Source organism: Xenopus laevis, chromosome 2S (genome assembly GCF_017654675.1).
Source record: "Xenopus laevis strain J_2021 chromosome 2S, Xenopus_laevis_v10.1, whole genome shotgun sequence".
In the NCBI taxonomy this organism is placed as follows: domain Eukaryota; kingdom Metazoa; phylum Chordata; class Amphibia; order Anura; family Pipidae; genus Xenopus; species Xenopus laevis.
In genome coordinates, this window is record NC_054374.1 from 141,532,093 (window position 1) to 141,552,620 (window position 20,528).

The window sequence follows — 20,528 nt, forward strand, 5'->3', positions numbered from 1 at the left end:
GTTTGTTTAAAAATTATATATATATATATATATATATATATATATATATATATATATATATATATATATATAATGATATACCTTCAATATCCGCACTCCAATCAAGTGATTTTAGGGGTGCACGGCCAATTCCAATTCATATACCGAAACGTTGGAGCACTGTTATGTGTGTATAATAATAAAAAGACACTAATTTCACAAGGGAAGTGCTGGCCTGGGAATATTTTATTCCAAATTGTGAGTATATATATATACATGTGTGTGTGTTATAGGCATACTGTTTGCTTTTTGCCGCACTCATTCATAGACGGTTGCCAAACTAGAGGATATTTCCCACAATATACCCACCCTAAATTGCAATATCAGGCTAATTTTAATCAGATTACAATGATGGGAATATGAGCCATCAGAGCAAGGGCCACATCAATGACTCAATACAGTCCACAATCCAACATGAAAATCAAACTTGATCAACGGACGATTTCCTGCCAGATAACAGGTGGGCCTGTCAGAGGGCCCCATACACGGGCAGATAATCTGTCAAATCAGTCTGAAAGGGCCAAATCGACATCTTAAATCAATCCGTGTATGGCTATGGCCACCTTTAGACCAGTGGCCCTTGAGACCCCACTGTGGCCCCCTGGTGGTCATGTCAGTACACTTTGGCAACTGTTGTGACACTTTTTTTCATTATTTGACCAAGATTCAATTCCATGTGAAAACTTTCATCTCCTAAATTACTTCTGATTTTCCAATAAACTTTGGTAGACTATTCATGTGATAAGCATTTCTCATCAAATTGAATCTGGTCATGTATTCCCATTAATACCCAACGAAAGTCTATGGAATTGGGAGAGAAGTTTTTCTCGTGGAATTAAATCTTGTCCAAGTGGCAGATTTAATGTGATGATAAAGACCTATCTCCTAAATCTATTCCAGGTTAAAGTTTTCTCATCAAACTGAATGTGGTTCGTAATCTCAAATAATGTCTATTAGGAAATGTCACTTGTATAAAAGTATTAACTCTACGTCCAAATGCTCATGGAACTTCTAGGAGATACAAAGTGGCCAGACTCCATTCCCTGAGAAACAATTGTTTTATGACTTGGTAACTTTTGAAACATATGAGTGAGATTCAATTTTGAGGAGAGAAAACCCAATGTCTAATGTAACTACAAGTTACAATTGTAAATGAAAATAGTTCTGGTCTAATTTACCCCTTTATAAAGCCTTAATCAAGGAATAGAGGTAAATAGTTAGGGTTATTATATGGGGTTTACCTTGACATGGTATGGTGGCTTGGCAATTTTAGGATATTCAACTTGTAACTAAAATCCCTGTTTTTGAAAATTCATTCACTTCCAGATACTAAATACTAATGTAACAGCACCAGGGAATAGGCATTGCTCAATCCCTCTTATTCTATATAACTCCATCAAGGACTGATTTAGGCCTTAAATTGTGCCTTTGATTCTTAAACTGGCTATACATAAAAAATCCACTCATTTGGCAAGGTGGGCAATATTGGGCTGATCCAATCATATGGTCATATGCCAGTTGTCAGATTAAGAACTACATCAATGCCCAGATGTGGTTCTCCAATAATGACTTAGGGGAGGGTGTTGTAAGTAATGTATCAGTGTTTGCAGATGACACAAAACTATCCAGCCCAATTAATTCCATCCAGGATGTGGCATCCTTGCAACATGATCTTGACAAACTGGCAATCTGGGCAGCTAAGTGGCAAATGAGATTCAATGTTGATAAATGTAAAGTCATGCACCTGGGATGTAAAAATATCCACTTATACCCTTAATGGGACTGCACTTGGCAAATCCATAATGGAAAAGGACCTTGGAGTCCTTGTAGATGTCAAACTTGGCTGTAGCAAGTAATGCCAGTCAGCAGCATCAAGGGCAAATAAGGTCTTGAGCTGTATTAAAAGGGGCATAGAATCACGGGAGGAGGGGGTCATTCTTCCACTGTATAGAGCACTGGTAAGGCCCCATCTAGAATATGCCGTACAGTTTTGGTCTCCATCACTCAAACAGGACATTATTGTATTAGAGAGGGTACAGAGAAGGGCAACTAAGCTGGTGAAAGGTATGGAAAATCTTAGCTATGAGGAAAGACATTGGGGATGTTCACTCTGGAGAAGAGGCGCTTAAGGGTGATTTGATAACTAAGTATAATATAAGGGGATCATATAATAATCTCTCTAATGCTTTATTTACCAGTAGGTTTTTCAGCTGACACGAGGTCACCCATTCCGATTAGAAGAAAAGAGGTTCCGACTAAATATTCGGAAGGGTTTTTTTACAGTGAGAGTTGTGAAGATGTGGAATTCTCTCCCTGAATCAGTTGTACAGGCTGATACATTAGATAGCTTTAAGAAGGGGTTGGATGGCTTTTTAGCAAGTAAGGGAATACAGGGTTATGGGAGAAAGCTCATAGTACAAGTTGAACCAGGGACTAGTCCGATTGCCATTTTGGAGTCAGGAAGGCATTTTTCCCCCTCTGAGGCAAATTGGAGAGGCTTCAGATGGGTTTTTTTGCCTTCCTCTGGATCAACTGGCAGTTAGTCAGATATAGAGAGAATAAAAAAAAAGGAACTTGATGGACGTGTGTCTTTTTTCAACCTTACTTACTATGTTACTATGTTACTATGACTATGGGTCTATTTTGATCAGATAGCAATGTTAGTTCCATAAACGGCCCTCATACACAGGCGATAAGTTGCTGAATTGGTCTGATAGGCCAAATTGGCTGTTTATGGTCACCTGAAATTGCATAGTTCATTTGGGTTAAACTAGAACCTTGTCAATCAAGTTTAATTACTGTACCACCCAATGTCACAGCAAATTATCAACCCTCCTTGCAATATAAAGTGTTGCACTATATATTTATATTTGGGGATTCATACTATTCAAGCCCTTGAAGGGTTGTTCACCTTCCAACACTTTTTTCAGTCCAGATGGTTTCAGATCGTTCACCAGAAATAAAGACATTCTATTTTCTATTTCTGACCATTTTTCTACTATTGAAGTGTAAAATTACATTGTTCTTGTATTTCTAGAGCTATTCTGGGGGAGGGATGTCACAGACTCTGTAACTGCTCTAAATTGTAATTTAGTTGGTACATTTGTTATCTTTGTCCCTGCTGAGCAGAATCCCTGAATGAAGGCAGCTGTTAGAATTGATACAATAGTTGCTAATATTCCACAGATGTTGCTGAGACATATATCAACCAATGTAGCAAATTGTAACAGTTCAGAAACTGCACTTGGATTACTGAGTTTATTGATGTGTGGGCCAACCTGATACCCATGGGTTGGACGGGTCTCTCTCCCCACCCATGACCCTACTCCATTGGCTCCATTAATAGGTGGATGCCTGCCCAGCTACTCTCTTTCGTGAAGTCAGAGATAGGTAGTTTAGGCATGTGTCTCTAAATGGAGATACTGGACGGGTTAGGGTCGGTGGGGTTCTGGAGCGGGCAGGTTATGGTCAGGTGCAGTTGAATTTTTTTTGGACCCGCACATCACTAACTGAGCTGCCAGACTAAAATACCAGAGGCTGGAACTTTGAACTTAAATTTTGGAAAAATGGTAATAAATAAAAGATGAAAAGCAATTGAAATAAATCTTTATTTCTGGTGAACAACCTGAAAACAACTGAAATGGAAAAAAGTGTTTGGAAGGTGAACAGCCACTTTTAGAGTTTCCTAAGGTGGCTTCTGAAGGTCGTCCAAAGTGCAACCGTTTTTAAGGCAATACATATATGATTCTACTATATTGATAATTGTATTGAGTGATTGGTTTTCTCTATAACATTATGTATGACACAGCCCTGCACATATGGGGAATTATATATAAAGATGGACTGCAGCTCACCGTTTGTTTGCTTGATTGGTTATCCTGATAGGTCCTGGGACAGTTTGCCCTTAGGGTATCCTCTTTCTAGAAACCTTTTAGTTAGCTTGTTTGCTGCTTCTTTATAGGCAGTGTCAGTGGATGCTATTTTTCTCGCCCTCATGTACATATGGGGAATCCCTGCTATCCATTTATTTTGAATATAAAATGTGGACCCTGCAAGATGTAAAGGTTAATGTAGTGATGAGTATGTGAGATAAACACATCAACAGGCTCATGCAGTCCTTGCCTAAACCTGCCCAACAGTGCTAGCCAATCCCCGGCAGGCCATCATTTTGGCTCCATACATGGGCCAATAAGATGACAGTTTGAATGACCATCTTAAATTGTGGATTGAAGTATTATAATATTATAATAATAGCTAATTGCTATTATGACATTATGAAATACATGTCACATATATTAAATAGGTTCTGTTGTCACAAAATAAGCCATCTTTTTTTTTTAGGACACTGTCATTTTTAACAGTGCAGTGTTGCTTTCTACCATATTAGAGGTTCAGCTTTCATATATTTATGACAGACTTTACCTGTGTTTTAAAAGTTTGTTTCCTTCTCTCTCGCAGATGAAAGTGTACAAAGCATCAGTAACATAATTAAGATTTGCAGATAAAGGGTAACTGATAGGTTACCACTCATTTTGTTACTGAAGGCATTCAAAAGTCAGATTTAGAATGTTGAAAATATAAAACACACAGAGAAAAGTTAGACTTTGACTCCCTCTAGTGGCCCTGTGTTTCCCTAAATTTGTGCATTATGTGTTTGTGTATTCTACGCAGGAATGTTTCATGCTGTATGGCATCTATTATTTTCCTTATATGTGTCTTTGTGGTGTGAGGGTATTTTAATCCCTAAATATTTAATGTTTTGTTTTTTTTTTTTTAAAGGGGAAATGTGGGAAAATCACCACTTTTATAAAACATGTTTTAAATGCATATGGGCAGGGAGAGACTCAGGCTTAACCCATTTCGTAGTAGTAGCCATTTTTGCACAGAAGGAGACACCATTTTTGTACACACAGCCAAGATAAAATTAAACAAAACATTGGCCCATACTGATAGCTCTCCATTCTACTGAACCATAAATATGTCCCCATGGTCAAGTAAAGAGACCGACCCGGCAGGTTATCTGCCTGTGTGTGGCTTCCGACAGGTCTCGCCGATCGATATCAGGGCAAAAAACGGCCTGATATCGATCCAGCAGGTTTGATTTTCCCCTGCGATCGAGGACCGCAGTGGCTAGTTGACGCGACCCTAGACCCATCAGCACGCATTCTCTTCATTATAATCCGATAGATCACCCCCAGGGCCAAACATTTGGATAAACCTGTGTAGCACACCCGTGAGTGTGTTATGAAATTGTGCTATTGGGTATGATCTTGCAAAGTATACTGGTGACACCCCAGATCCAGTGAACAGACAAACAAGAATGGCAATGCAACAGGCACAGCCTTATTTTATTTAACAGCTGAAGCTGTAAGAAAAGAGATTAGTTATTTAGAATAAATAACAATAATGTAACAACAATGACAGCTTTAAGAATAGCCCAGTGTAACCCTGGTGTGCACACCTAAGTCTCTCCCAACAAGTTGCCAGCTGGATATAGTGTGTATACCGGTGGGGGCCCCTTGTGATGAATGCAATGCTGTCAGCCTTACTTATAATCCTTGCAGGTTGATGAGGTGACTATGCAAACCCTGAAATCACCTTCAGTAACTTTTCTGGTTCACTGCAACACTCTCTCAATGCTGATGATTGTAATAACAAAAAGGAGGCACATCTGAACACATGTGAAAACATCCAGCAACTTAGGGGCTCCTCTGTCCATAAGGCTGAATATTAATCTTCCAAACTGGCAGGGCAGGGGTTAATGATGACTCACAGTTTATCAGGAACTCTGCTTCTCCTCTCACTGGATTTTCCTCCTGATCAAAATTGTCTGGAAGGCCACAACCCAGGATCACACTGGCTACTGGGACCTTGTGCACTTTCCCTCCAGGGAATAACAGGAATCAACTTTCAGCAAAACTGCAGTGTCTTCCTCTGCAGATTAGTGACAGTTTCTCTTTCTGACTAATCACTAATCCTGGCTGCAACACAACTGCCCCAGTCACTAAGTCTCCCAGCACAGCACAGTCCTCCTTGCTGGTTAATTCCCCCTCCCCTTCCGGTTCCTGGGTTGGGCTCCTATTGGCTGTCTCCATGCACTTCCTGTAGCAAGGGCTTGTTGGAAATGTAGTTCTTAACCCCAAGCAATAGTTCTGCCTCCAGAAAGATCAAACGTTTGCAGTCTCTGTTTTATCACATCAGGGAGCAATTTAGTAATCCATTGTCCATTAATACTAATTATAGTCCCGCATTATAATGTTCAAACAGTCTGCACACATAATAGGGTGCTACACCTGATATCGCCTTGCCGTTGGTGGGCACATCGGGGAAAGATCCACTCGTTTGGCAACCTCACCAAGAGAGCGGATCTTATCATGTAAGGCCACATTAAGAGGCACACTTCCGTATTCATCAGTGACGCTCTCTGAGGTGTGCCATAAGCTGCATGTTTCCTAGTAACTTGAACTGAACAGAATTGCTTATGCTTTGGGGCTGGGGGTTGATGCAGAAGTTCTCATTGAGAGGACATCAGTAACTGAAATGCTGCATCTGCTGTGACCTTTAACACTGTCTAAATCCCAGTTTATTATTCAAATAGGTTCAGTATTTAGATCCCTGAATACTTGTCCTGCTCTTAGTCTGTCTGTCTGACTCAGCAGTAAAGAACTAAAAGGGAACATGTTGCCCAGAAATAAAAAGCTGTATAATAAAAGTCCTTTTAAGATTAAACATGAAACCCAAATTCTTTTTTTTTATTAAAACATCCATCAGCTGTCAATCATATATTGCCTGCATTGGGCACAGAGATGGGGCTGGCAATTACTTTCACCTTCTGCACTTCCTAGATGTTACTCCTCCGTCTTCAACATCTAATCAATATAGTGAAGTATATTTTGCTTGACTAATATCATAAAATAGGATTTGGAATTATTTCTTAGGGTGACAGGTCCCCTTTAAGCATTATTTAATTTACTATTTTTCTGGTGGTGAATTGAACGACATTAAAATGTTACTCTAGGCCAGGGGTGCCCAACCTTTTTTTACCCGTGAGCCACATTCAAATGTAAAAAGAGATGGAGAGCAACACAAGCACAAAAAAGGCCCTTGCGGTGCCAAATAAGGGCTGTGATTGGCCATTTGGTTGCCCCTATGTGGACTGGCAGCCTACAGGAGACTCTACTTGACACTATACTTAGTTTTTATGCAATTTAAACTTGCTTCCAAGCCCAGAATTCAAAAACAAGCATCTGCTTTGAGGCCACTGAGAGCAACATCCAAGGGGTTTGTGAGCAACATGTTGCTCACGAGCTACTGGTTGGGGATCACTGCTCTAGGCTTAGCTAAAAAAAAGCTTACTATTGATCTTCATCAGCATTTCCCTTTTGTATGCTGTAGTGATGTGTGGGTCGACAAAAATTTGACCTGCACTTGACACTAACCTGCCTGCTCCCAACCGTCACCTTACCCAAACCAGTCCAGCACCTCCATTTATAGACCCTTGCCCAACCCACCTATCTCTGATGCCACCCGCGACATGCAAAATGTGTGTGGCCCGTGCCTGACCCGCCCTTCTCTGATATCACAAAAAGGGGCAGGGCAGTCACACTGTATAAATAGGTACCGCTGGAACAATAAGCCAGCGCAGGCAACCCACAGACAATGTAAAGGAATTGGCCCAAACCCACCCAACCCATAGCAAAGTAAGGTCGCGGGCGGGGAGAGGGATAGAAGACCTCAACCCAAAGCAACCGGTGATCCGCAAAATACGTGTAGAAGTTGGCCCAAACCCTACCAACCCATGGGTATCGAGCCAGCCTGCACATCCCTAGCATGCTACAATTCAAGGCCATATGGGTACTGGTACACTGGTTCCCACTGGTGACATACAGTACTTTAATGGTGGTGGGAAAGCCTTTTGGAGAGATTTGTTGCCTGTGGTAGCAAGTATTTAAGCTGACAAATCTCTCCATCTGCAAGTAGCCTAGTAACATTACATTATTATTATTTTTTAAATAGCGTTTATGACACTGCTAACATAAGGATTTGGAAATTACAGCACCATCTGCTGTTCAGTTCTGCTGACCAGCCCACAGTCGGCAGAAAATTAAGACAGCAAGCAGGGAAACATCTTTTGTTCTTACATTTCTTTCAATAAAACCTATAATTCAGCTTTGCTAAAGCATAACAAACAAAACACTGAACTATTAAAATAGATAAATGAAATGAAACCTGATGCTCTGACCTTGACTAGCTCGTGTAAATGACAATTAATTGGAAAGTAAATGAGTCGTAGGTACAGTATTTTATAGAAAAAACAAATAATAAATACAGTATATTGCCACAATTATTTTGCTATAAATTGCAACAAAATAACAGTTAAAATACTTAAAATGGTATGATTCATTTTATGATACTCTAGATAGGTTAAAGTTCACAGTGTACTTCAAACAGATAAGGCAAATACACAAGAATGTTATTTAATAGGCTGTATAAACAAAGCCAGAGTTATACTGGGCAACATTCAATTCAACCAAAAAAGATGATCTCCTAATTCAATTCTAAATTTCTATTGCATTTTCTTGTGAGAAACAATGAGATTAGTTTTTCTCATTGAATGACATATAGCCCATAATTCACTGGATTTTTAGTACAGCTTTGGGACATGTTATCTAGAATGCTTAGGGACCTGGGGTTTTCCAGATAAGGGATCTTTCTTTAATTTGGATCTCCATAAATTTAAGGTGGCCATCGACGTTGCAAAATGAGCGGATCTCTCCCCGATATGCCCACATTGAAGTGGGCTATATCAGGCTGTGGGCGATATCAGGCTGATCCGATTGTTCCACACTACTTCCTGTTACAGTTAGAGTTGTAGTATTTCTGGTCAGGTGATCTCTGAGGCAGCACACAGACCATCACAAAATGGTGGTTCAAGGCAAGAGATGTAAAAGGGCAATATTTACTTAAATATATATTCCAGTTTGGTAAGATTCTTTAATATGCCATTTAATATGATATCAACTATCGGCTGCTTATGTATTAATTTTGGGTATATATCTTAGAACCCCAATAGGACTGTTTTACCTCTAATAAGGATCAGTTATATCAGTGTTAGCATCAAGTACAAGGTACTGAGTTATTATTACAGAGATAAAGGACATGTTTAAAATACCAAATTATTTGATTAAAATGGAGTCCATGGGAGAAGGCCTTCCCGTTATGGGACTTTCTGGATAACAGATCCATTCCTGGTCCCTAAGGAGCAGTTATCCATAGACATCCTACAACAGTAGGCACTGCTGGGGGAAGAAGAGGGGCAATACAGGAAGCCTGGGGCCCAAATATGTGAGTGTGCAACTAAGCAACAACATAAGGATAAACAATATAAGCAACACATTGTAAACAGACATGAGTAGTGGTAATAATATAAACATTTCATAAACAAACAATATAACAATGGTATCAGAAACAGAGAATCAATGGGTGGCATTTATAAGGATATGTAACCACAATGCATGATACTGCCATAGCCATGGTCTGAAAACACAGTCTGTTTTCAGTCAAAAAACAAATACATGTGCTAGACTACAGGCCTTGTGTGCCATGAGTCTTTTGGCTTGGTATCCATGGGGGTGGAAAATAAATTGGTTGGGCAAGTGGGTGCAGCACCAAACACTTGTATACAATATTGCACTTATGATGGAACCAGAAGCTCACACACACACACACATACACAGACACACACACTACTACAGCCTTTTTAACTCAAGTGAGCATTTTTGTGCAGAGGTCCCCATGTCACCTCTCTGTGTGCATCAGCCAAAGCGCTTACCATTAAAGTGATATTTTATTTCAAAGTATTAATCTACATGAAAAGTTACCTATAGGTCATGTTGATCGTTTTTCGCTGATAGTTTAGTTCCTAAACCTGACTGTTTTGCCAACCTGACTGTCCCTTCACAACCCTTCGAGTTTCTAATGCTAACAGACTGTTGAAGCTCAAATATGGCAGCTCCCTCATAGGTAAAAAAGGGGGTAGGAAAGGTAATGTAAAAGCATCAGGCAAATACATTTATGGCCAAATTATAAATAGCATTCAATCATAATGTTATGATAGATATTAAAAAGGTGTTTTTTTCTGGTGTCAGTATCTCTTTAAATAATACTAGGAGAAGTGACATGTGGAAAGAGGCATCGCAACTTCTGCTGTTTTTTGCTGGATGGGATGGGGTCATCACACATTAATATGCAGTGAATGCAGGCCCTATAAATGAAATGAGTAGCAGCCGTGTATGTGACATATATAAAGGCAAATACAGGAAATGAATGCTAAAGTAATGCCCATGATGCTACACAGCAGTAAAAAAACGATTGTTGTAGAGTGGGGTGCGCACTGTACTCCCCACCACCAGGGTTTATTTTATAACAGTTCAAATGTTAGGTTACTGCCTGCATTACATTCTATGGGGAAGGGGCAATTGGAGGCAGGGTTAGGCTGGCAGGAGGAGACATGGTGGGCTCTGCACAGATTCTCTTGAAAGCAGATGGAATCGAATCCCATCATTTCAACATGGATGATTATGAGACAGAAGTAAAATAATACTATCAGCCTAAAGGTGGCCATACACGGGCCGATAAAAGCTGCCGACAGACCGAGTCGGCAGCTTATTGGCCCGTGTATAGGGCCCTCCGACGGGCTTCCCCGATCGACATCTGGCCAAAAGTTGGCCAGATGTCGATTGGACGGGACTAAAAATCCCGTTGGATCGCGGCCACATCTGTTCGTTCCCTAGGGCCTACCATCGGATCATCCCGATATTGCCCACCTCATATCATATCAGGGCATATCAGGGAGAGATCTGCTCGTTTGGCTAAATCGCCATACAAGCGGATCTTTCCATGTATGGCCAACTTTAGGGAAATGGTCAGTGCAAATCAAAAGAAAACAAATCCAAATTTTCACATAACAGGATTTCAAATAAAGTTAACAGATTGATATAATGGATAATACTGACAGCAATTAAAAGATAACATTCGTTTTTATGCTCATGACGTTTAAGGCCCATGCTTAGACCTTTAGATTCAGATGTACTGTCCACCCTACAGCTGTTATTGCTCTACAACGCCTATTAGCAGCTGACAGCCCCAGAGCAGACATCCTGATTCTTGATTGAATAAAATGTACCTGACTGTTTACTTAGCATAATTATTCACATGCCATATGATTGTGCTATGTAGGACAAAGGATAAATTCTTGCCAAACAGGGCAATTCATGTCCACCAGTTTGTCACTGTCCACAGTCTTATTACGGACATTAGAGAAGCCATATTGTCCCTGAACTGCCCAGGCAAAAGAATGTACCATTTTTATGGTTTGTTCCTTGTGTGCAGTGAATTGCATTGGTCACACCAACTCCTGGCTTCCTATATGTATCTCAAATGTCCTGTCAACCCGTCCATTATTTGCTCAGGTCTCGGTGAGATTTTTCAGTATGGAGCGCAGATCCTCTGTGGCTGCCTCACAAAACTCCAGATGCAGTGCGGAGAGGGCAGTGATCAGATCAGTGATGATTGTCCTTAAGCATTGCTGGGCCTCACTCACATCCTTATCAAACTTCCGGTCTTCCACCTGAAGAGCCATGTGTGTGCAGATGTTTCTGAACTCAATGCTATCCTGCAGACACAAAAGCACAAAGAGTGTTATGAGAATCTGAAACATATAACTGGGCCATGAATTATACACAGGTGCTTCATGCAATCAAATGCAGCCAATAAGAATAGTCATACTAAGCTATTTTGACCATCTGCAAGGAGGACAATCTAAAAGAATTGCCCTCAAATGAATGTGCCCTTAAACTGCTAATGGGTAGGCCAGTCTTCTCCAGTATGTCATCTGCCTGGGGCATATCTACTCCATCCACACAAGGCCACATAGCCACTGATATTTCCCTGGCCTAAAGCCACGTCTCAATGCTTTATCAAATTAAGTCCTAAGCATAGCCAGGTTTAAGCAATGGGCCTGATAGGCTGAATGGTGGGTACTGTCGCTTCAGTTATTACCTGGAGACAACAAAAGCCCCTGAGAGGCCACAAGCTAAGCAATGGTCTTAGCTGACAAATAATAACTGATCCATTAATTTAATTTAAAGGGATACTGTCATGGGAAATTTTTTTTTCTCAAAATGAATCAGTTAATAGTGCTGCTCCAGCAGAATACTGCACTGAAATCCGTTTTTCAAAAGGGCAAACAGATTTTTTTATATTCAATTTTGAAATCTGACATGGGGCTAGACATATTGTCAATTTCCCAGCTGCCCCAAGTCATGTGACTTGTGCTCTGATAAACTTCAATCACTCTTTACTGCTGTACTGCAAGTTGGAGTGATATCACCCCCCTCCCTTTCCCCCCCCACCAGCAGCCTAACAACAGAACAATGGGAAGGTAACCAGATAGCAGCTCCCAAACACAAGATAACCTTGCCTGGTAAGAACAGCACTCAATAGTAAAAACCCATGTCCCACTGAGACACATTCAGTTACATTGAGAAGGAAAAACAGCAGCCTGCCAGAAAGCATTTCTCTCCTAAAGTGCAGGCATGAGTCACATGACCAGGGGCAGCTGGGAAATTGACAAAATGTCTAGCCCCATGTCAGATTTCAAATTTGAATATAAAAAAATCTGTTTGCTCTTTTGAGAAACGGATTTCAGTGCAGAATTCTGCTGGAGTAGCACTATTAATTGATGTGTTTTGAAAAAAACATGTTTTCCTATGACAGGATCCCTTTAAGATGATGGATCAAACATGTGAATCTGCAGCTTCTTTCATGTCAAGATCTGTCATTGCACCACCTACCCAAGAAGTTACTAACAGGTGAAATTCTCACTCCAACATATTGCAGGAGGTCTTAAACATGGTCTGTTGGAACTGCCCCCAATGAAGCAGGCTGGGCAGACTCTCAAACTGCCCAAACAAATCTGTGTGTGTATGTTTTAAATTAGTAATTAAAATAAAGAGTTGCTTGAGGTTCCCTATGTGTGCCACTACAGCCTAAAGGTGGCCATACACGGGCCGATAAAAGCTGCCGACAGACTGTGTCGGCAGCTTATTAGCCCATGTATGGGGGCCCCCGACGGGATTCCCCGATCGAGATCTGGCCGAAAGTCGGCCAGATCTCGATCGGATGGGACAGAAAATCCCGTCGGATCACGGCCGCATCTGTTCGTTGATGCGGTCCCGCGATCCGACCGCCCGTTTACCGAATGCTAGGATCCGATCGTTGGGCCCTAGGGCCCACGATCGGATCTGCCCGATATTGCCCACCTCAAGGTGGGCATATCGGAGGGAGATCCGCTCGTTTGGCGACATCTTTAGAAAATTTCTGACGGCTGCCGATAATATCTCTGAGTGGATCGGATCTTTGCATCTATGGCCAGCTTTAGCCTATGTCTTTCTACCAGCTCCAGGATAATTGGATGTATCTTTAGCTGGTGAGACAGAAGATAGTAAATGGCCAGCCCATTGTCTATTGTATGCAGAGGGTGATAGATAAAGTAGAATTGGGTTCACACTTGGCTTTCTGGTGGTGTACAACCAACATTTGTGAGAACATTTTCCAAGGAGAGTCATTTTTAACTCTATACTGTATTTGAAACACAGGCTTCATTTTTTAGAAGGCTTGTAGTTATATTTGGTAACTTTATACATGTGCTAGCCATGACATTTAAGTACTACATTACTACAGCAAGCCCTGAATGAATATTTGGCCAAATGAATACAGGTATGGAAACTGTTATGCAGAATGTTCGGTACCTGGGGCTTTCCGGATAATGAATCTTTCTGTAAAAAGGATCTTCATACCTTAAGTCTCCAAGAAAATCATGTAAACATAAAATAAACCCAATAGGCTGGTTTTGCTTCCAATAAGGATTAATTATATCTTAGTTTAGATCAAGTACAAGCTACTGTTTTATTATTACATTTTCTAAAATTTGGATTATTTGGATAAAATGAAGTCTATGCGAGACCCATACTTGTATTTGGTTTCAGACTAGTTCCTTCATCAGTTTAATCATAGCAGTAGTGACTTATAAAAATACTCATGATGTGCCATTTTAATACAGGAAAGTCAGGAATGTCCTGTTCTGTTGTTAGTCATAAACAGCATTCAGTCACTTTTGTCAAATGACTCGGTGATATTTTTCAATTATAAGAAATATGGATATCAGAGCTCATCATGACTTCCACGCCTGTAGGTCTTTATATACTGTAGTTAAACAGCTCCTAAAGCAGATTAAGGTTATCAGATCATGTGAAAAGTAGAGGGCACTTGTATCTGATTGTATCTCATTTACGATCTATAATTAGGTGTTGGATTTAGGACAGCTCAGCAACTTGCTTGTATCAGGGCAATGACACATGAGGAGATTAGTCACCTATCTCCTCTTCTGTGAGCAACTAATCTCCTCCAAATGCTTTCCCATTGGTGATAAAGTGAATCACCCATACTTGCCTTGCAAGGAAATTTAGGGCGACTTTGGAAAGCCAAAGCGACGCATATGTTCTACCCAGGCCCGGATTTGTGGCAAGGCACAACTTTACGGGCGGCATGCTGCCCTGCCGCATCCTAAGGAGCACTGAATGCTCCTGTATTAAAAAGAGCAATCGTATGCAAATTTCCTGACCGTTTTTCCAAATTAGGAAAACCGGGCAGGATTCCCCATGATTAACTTGATAATCGGCCAATCGCCGATCGCTGTATCATAGCCACGCCCCCTCATGGCACGGCCCACCCTCCGCCACATCACGGCCCTGCCCCCTGCCTGGTCTCTACCGGCAGAAAAGGTGGCAACCCTACTTTGGCCCCAAACCAATTTCAAAAAGCTGCCAACCCAGAGTGTGTGTGTGTGGGGGGGCAACTAAAATTTTGTGTGGTCATCTTAAAGGGATACTGTCATGGGAAAAAACATTTTTTCAAAATGAATCAGTTAATAGTGCTGCTCCAGCAGAATTCTGCACTGAAATCCATTTCTCAAAAGAGCAAACAGATTTTTTTATATTCAATTTTGAAATCTGACATGGGGCTAGACATATTGTCAAAAAAGCTCTAATGAAGTCTATGGGACTTAATTAGGAGAAAAGTTTTTCTCCTCACATTGAATCTCATCCATAAATCGTCACTAAACCATAAACGTTTCCTCATGGAATTAAGTCGGTCCCTATGTTTGTAAAATCCCCTTTTAAAAAGGCCCTAAGGGCAGAGACACACGGTCAGATTCGGGGAGATTAGTTGCCCGGCAACAGATCTCCTCTTCTTTGGGATGACTAATCTCCCCAAACTGCCTTCCCGTCGGGTAGAATGAAAATCGCCGGTGGGTATTTTGTTTTCTGAAGTCGCCCGAAGTTGCCTCAGGAGCAACTTCGAAAAGCAAATTGCTCCGAGTGCCATCCCGTCGGTGATTTTCATTCTAGCCGGCGGGAAGGCAGATCGAAGAGATTAGTCGCCCCGAAGAAGAGGAGATTTGTCGCCGGTCGACTAATCTCCCCGAATCTGACCACGTGTCTCTGCCTTTGAAGGTGCAACTGTGTGGCCCTTACCTGTCCAGCACATAGTTGTATTACCAGTGCTAAGACCTAATAATATTAATTAGCCTGGGTCTCAGGCTAAATCATTATATCCCCTAACTATTTACACTATATGTGTATTAGATTATATAAGTATTCACAATATATCTCAGTTGCATAAACTTTTTTTATCAGTATTTTTGAGTGTGTTTTTTGTCAGAGGGGGGATCTTTACTGTGCAAATTGCATGCTGAGCTGCCTTGTACAGAACAGAAAGATAATTTTATTAGAGGACACATTGGGCAAGATAAAGGGTTGTTTATCTGGAGTCTCATTGTTTGAGAGGTGATAACAGGAGTGTGACTAAATAGGGTTCTTTAGGTCAGAGACAGACATGGTAAGGTCTGGACTATGTACACAATGGGCCACATTGTTGTTAAAATGACCCATCAGATTGTCTAGTCCATGTGGTGGTAGTAAGCAATGACAGGGAGGCATCTTTCCCAAGTGTTTTTTGCCCTGTCTAGAGGCTGAAAGAAAACCAACTAACAGGAATACCTGTGCAGTGCTGAGGTTATGTAGCTGAAAGCAGACCAGCACACACCAATATTAACTATTGTGTTATCTTTAGGGTACCATTATATATCTAATGAAAACAACGTTTTTTTGGGGGGGTAAACATCTCCCTTCATCGGAGTATAAACCCCCCAGTAAGGGAGTTGCACCATCAGAAAGAAAAGCTACTTGTATACAGAGTGTGTGCTTCCAATTACAAAAATTTGGCTGCTGAGGTTATCCAGGGAGCCACAATAAAAAAAATCCATTCTGCACAGAGCGACAATTGGAGGAAAACATGGGATTTATTTGGGGTTTGTCATTGTATTATTGTACATGTTTTCATGTTATGTGTTGGCTGTAGGCCCTTGACACATAAATAATTTTAACGCACACATTATACAACCTCCAAAGATTCCTTTGATAAGTTCCAAAACAAATTGCCATCTCCAGTGGGGGACTGTGTATATTGGTAACTTTATACCAACCTAGAGCATCACACCTTGCCAGAGAATAGATGCTAGAGACACAGGGAAATGTCTTCCGAGGGGCACACATTGTTGATTTGCTCTACAAAGCTTAGCGTTTATCACGGTTGTACTACTACAGATGCAAGGTTATACTGTGTGCACTTATATCATATAACCTACATGATTACAAGGCAGGTTTATATATTAGCAAATCATACAAGTAACGTCAGGCCATATACAGTAATTAATGCATATCATTTATATGCATTTATTCAAGTATATTATGATGTGTATGCCTTCTTATTGGCTGCACTGGGGAGGAATGTTAGTTTGCTGGAATATTCCTGTGTGTAATAAAGATGCAGTGTACAGTGGTAGTTACATAACCCTCTGTCCCTCGTATTGCTTTGCATCTATGGCATGGTCTATATCAGTGAACCCCAACCAGTGGCTCACAAGCAACATGTTGCTCACCAACCCCTTGGATGTTCCCAGTGGCCTCAAAGCAGATGTTTATTTTTATGGACAAATACAAGAGGTCCTCTGCACTCAACCCATTATTGATACATTTAGGACATTGTGCATACAGCTACTAAAATATGCCTCCATGAACTCCGATGCCTGAATCTGCACCGAGTAAACAGTAGGGGCATTTGTCTGGGGAGAGGAGGGAGGAGTGTCTATATAGGGTAGGGTTTTTTTTTAACTTTAGGGTTGAATTCTCCTTCAAATGGATACTGTCATGGAAAAAAAAAAATCAAGAGCTGCTCCAGCAGAATTCTGCGCTGAAATTCTCAAAAGAGCAAACAGATTTTTTTTTTACATTTAATTTTGAAATCTGACATGGGGCTAGACATATTGTCAGTTTCCCAGCTGCCCCCAGTCATGTGACTTGTGCTCTGATAAACTTTAGTCACTCTTTACTGCTGTACTGCAAGTTGGAGTGATATCACCCCCCCCCCCAACAACAGAACAATAGGAAGGTAATCAGATAACACAAGATAACAGCTGCCTGGTAGATATAAGAACAACACTTAAAGGAACAGTAACACCAAAAAATGTAAGTGTTTTAAAGTAATGAAAATATCATGTAGTGTTGCCTGCACTGGTAAAACTGATGTGTTTGCTTCAGAAACACTACTATAGTTCATATAAACAAGCTGCTGTGGAGCAATGGCGGAAATTGAAAAACGGCTATATGGTACAGGTTAACTAATGGATAACAGATAACACCATTAGACAGACAGAGCTTATCTTCTATCTGCTGTGTAACTTGAGCTTTTTCTCCTTTGAATGGCTGCCCCCTTTGCCACACAGCAGCTTATAGTAAAAATCCAGGTCCCACTGCGACACATTCAGTTACATTGAGTAGGAGAAACAACAGAAGCACATCACCAGGCAAAATGACCTAAAAAAAAAAAAATACACTTGCTGGTTCAGGAATAAAATTTTATATTGTAGAGTGAATTATCTGCAGCGTAAACAGTGTAATTTAGAAATAAAAACGTCATCATAATAATCATGGCAGAATCCCTTTAAGGTATGAAGATCCAAATTACGGAACGATACGTTATCCAGAAAACCCCATGTCCAGAGCATTCTGGATAACAGGTCCCCATACCTGTAGTAATAATAATATAATTAGCAGGGTACTGAGAAGCAAATCTGGCCTGTCGCCACTAGATGGCAGTAGTTTTTACTGTAGAAAAGGGCAGAGCTTACCTTGAGCTGAATGAGGAGGGGGCGCTCGGGCGGTAGGTGCTGTAGTACGTTCTGTTCCACCAGTAAGAGCTGCGCGGTGGAGTTGGTGACCCTGGACAGTCGGTTCTGCGATGCCATTTGCGCCAGCGTAGGGCCTTTACTCCCTGCTGAAGAGGGTGTCCTTCGTGGGTTGGACGCGCTGACAGTCGCGGGGCTTGAGGAGTTGGTAGAGTCCGCCTGCATTTCCCTGGCTGTTCTGGTGCGACCCGAGCTGGCACCTTCCCCGGCACATTCGCCATTCATTGCAGTGCTGGGCAGCAGGTTGACTTCTGCTATGAGAGCGCAGGGTTCGGATCGCCGGTCCTGCTGTAAAGCCCTGAGCGTGTTAAACGCTGTGTCCTGGTGGTTGAGCGCGACTCCGACAATTCCCGGTCTCTGCATGTTGCCTGCGTCACAATCGCACACTCATCAGCTGCAAAATGAGAGTTGGGAGCGTGTGAAGCCCAAATAGTGCTGTGTCACAGTGTGTGGTCCGACCCCAGACCTCCCACTGACCCCCGGGTGCCTATAGGGTGCGACTCTGAGGTGCATCGCACAGATACAACAGCAACAACACTGCTTCATGGACTGACACTGTGCTCTCCTTGTATAATCGCTTTAACCTGATAATCAAATGGACCTGCTGTTGTGCAATTGTCTGCATGGCACAATGTTCTCCCTGCAGTTTGTTTTTGTGTTATGTCACTGCTTGTCATGGACTGGAAAAGCATTGGGACATTTTACCTTAGGGCAGAGGCAGACGAGAAGATTCGGGGAAATTTAGTTGCCCAGTGACAAATCGTCTCTTCTTAGTGCGTCCCCGCCAACTAGAATCTAAATCGCCGACGGGATGGCACTCGGAGCGCTTCGTTTTCCGAAATCACCCGAAGTTTCCAGAAAACAAAGCGATCTGAGTGCCATGCTACCGGCGATTTCAATTCTAGCCGGCGGGGAAGCAGTTTGGGGAGATTAGTCACGGACACACGAATGCGATGTGGCTGATGGCGGAGCGCTTCCCTTGCACGCCAGCTCCTGCTAAGCCGCAGCTCTCGCGATAGTTCGGCTCCTTCTAGCCGGCTTCCACTGCACACTTCTGTTACCGTTTGCAGAGCGCTGTTCAAAGCAATCACGGAGTCTGGCAGATTAATATCAATATAATGGCTTTATTGAGCGCATTAAAAACTGTTAAGGAGGGGGATCACATCTAACGCGTTTCGTGTCAGAGAACCTGACACTTCATCAGAGTAATTAGTGCATACCTGTGTAAGTGCTTAAATAGTGACACATATGCATATCATTAGTGTATTAAAGGTAAAGGACATTCTTGTGAAACAGCAAACAGATTGTTGAAATTGTACATATAGAATAAAAACAATTGTATCCAAATGACATTCATTATTCCTAAATGTGATACATATTTCCTTAATATTATGTGTATTTATATAAAAGGTTATTGAATTAAAATATGTACATTATATTAATGGTGTTGTTGTACTTCAATTCATCAAATTGCTATAAATAAATAAATGAAGTGCTGTGTAATATTAATAAATGTATCAAATAACCATTTTTTGTGATTAATTCATTAAGAAATATTAGTGTAATCAATTGATTTAAAAAATCATCTTAAAAAATTGTCTTGGTGATTGAATAGTGCACTTATATATATATACTTATAAATGAACAAAAAATTTTTTTATCACCATAAGTGCACTATTCAATCACCAAGACAATTTTTAAGATGATTTTTTAAATCAATTGATTACACTAATATTTCTTAATGAATTAATCACAAAAAATGGTTATTTGATACATTTATTAATATTACACAGCACTTCATTTATTTATTTATAGCAATTTGATGAATTGAAGTACAACAACACCATTAATATAATGTACATATTTTAATTCAATAACCTTTTAAATAAATACACATATAATATTAAGGAAATATGTATCACATTTAGGAATAATGAATGTCATTTGGATACAATTGTTTTTATTCTATATGTACAATTTCAACAATCTGTTTGCTGTTTCACAAGAATGTCCTTTACCTTTAATACACTAATGATATGCATATGTGTCACTATTTAAGCACTTACACAGGTATGCACTAATTACTCTGATGAAGTGTCAGGTTCTCTGACACGAAACGCGT

General features: G+C 40.8%; 1 protein-coding gene across 1 annotated transcript; it reads right to left on the reverse strand.

The window, feature by feature from the left end:
- Nucleotides 1-9,095: 9,095 nt before the first annotated feature.
- Nucleotides 9,096-19,052, reverse strand: LOC108709925 (leukemia-associated protein 7). The gene is made up of 2 exons (XM_018250194.2): nucleotides 18,350-19,052; nucleotides 9,096-11,713 (listed from the first exon to the last, which is right to left on the reverse strand). Exons 1-2 carry the CDS (start codon nucleotides 18,767-18,769, stop codon nucleotides 11,507-11,509), a joined length of 627 nt encoding a protein of 208 aa, XP_018105683.1. The 5' UTR covers nucleotides 18,770-19,052; the 3' UTR covers nucleotides 9,096-11,506.
- Between the last annotated feature and the right edge of the window lie 1,476 nt (nucleotides 19,053-20,528).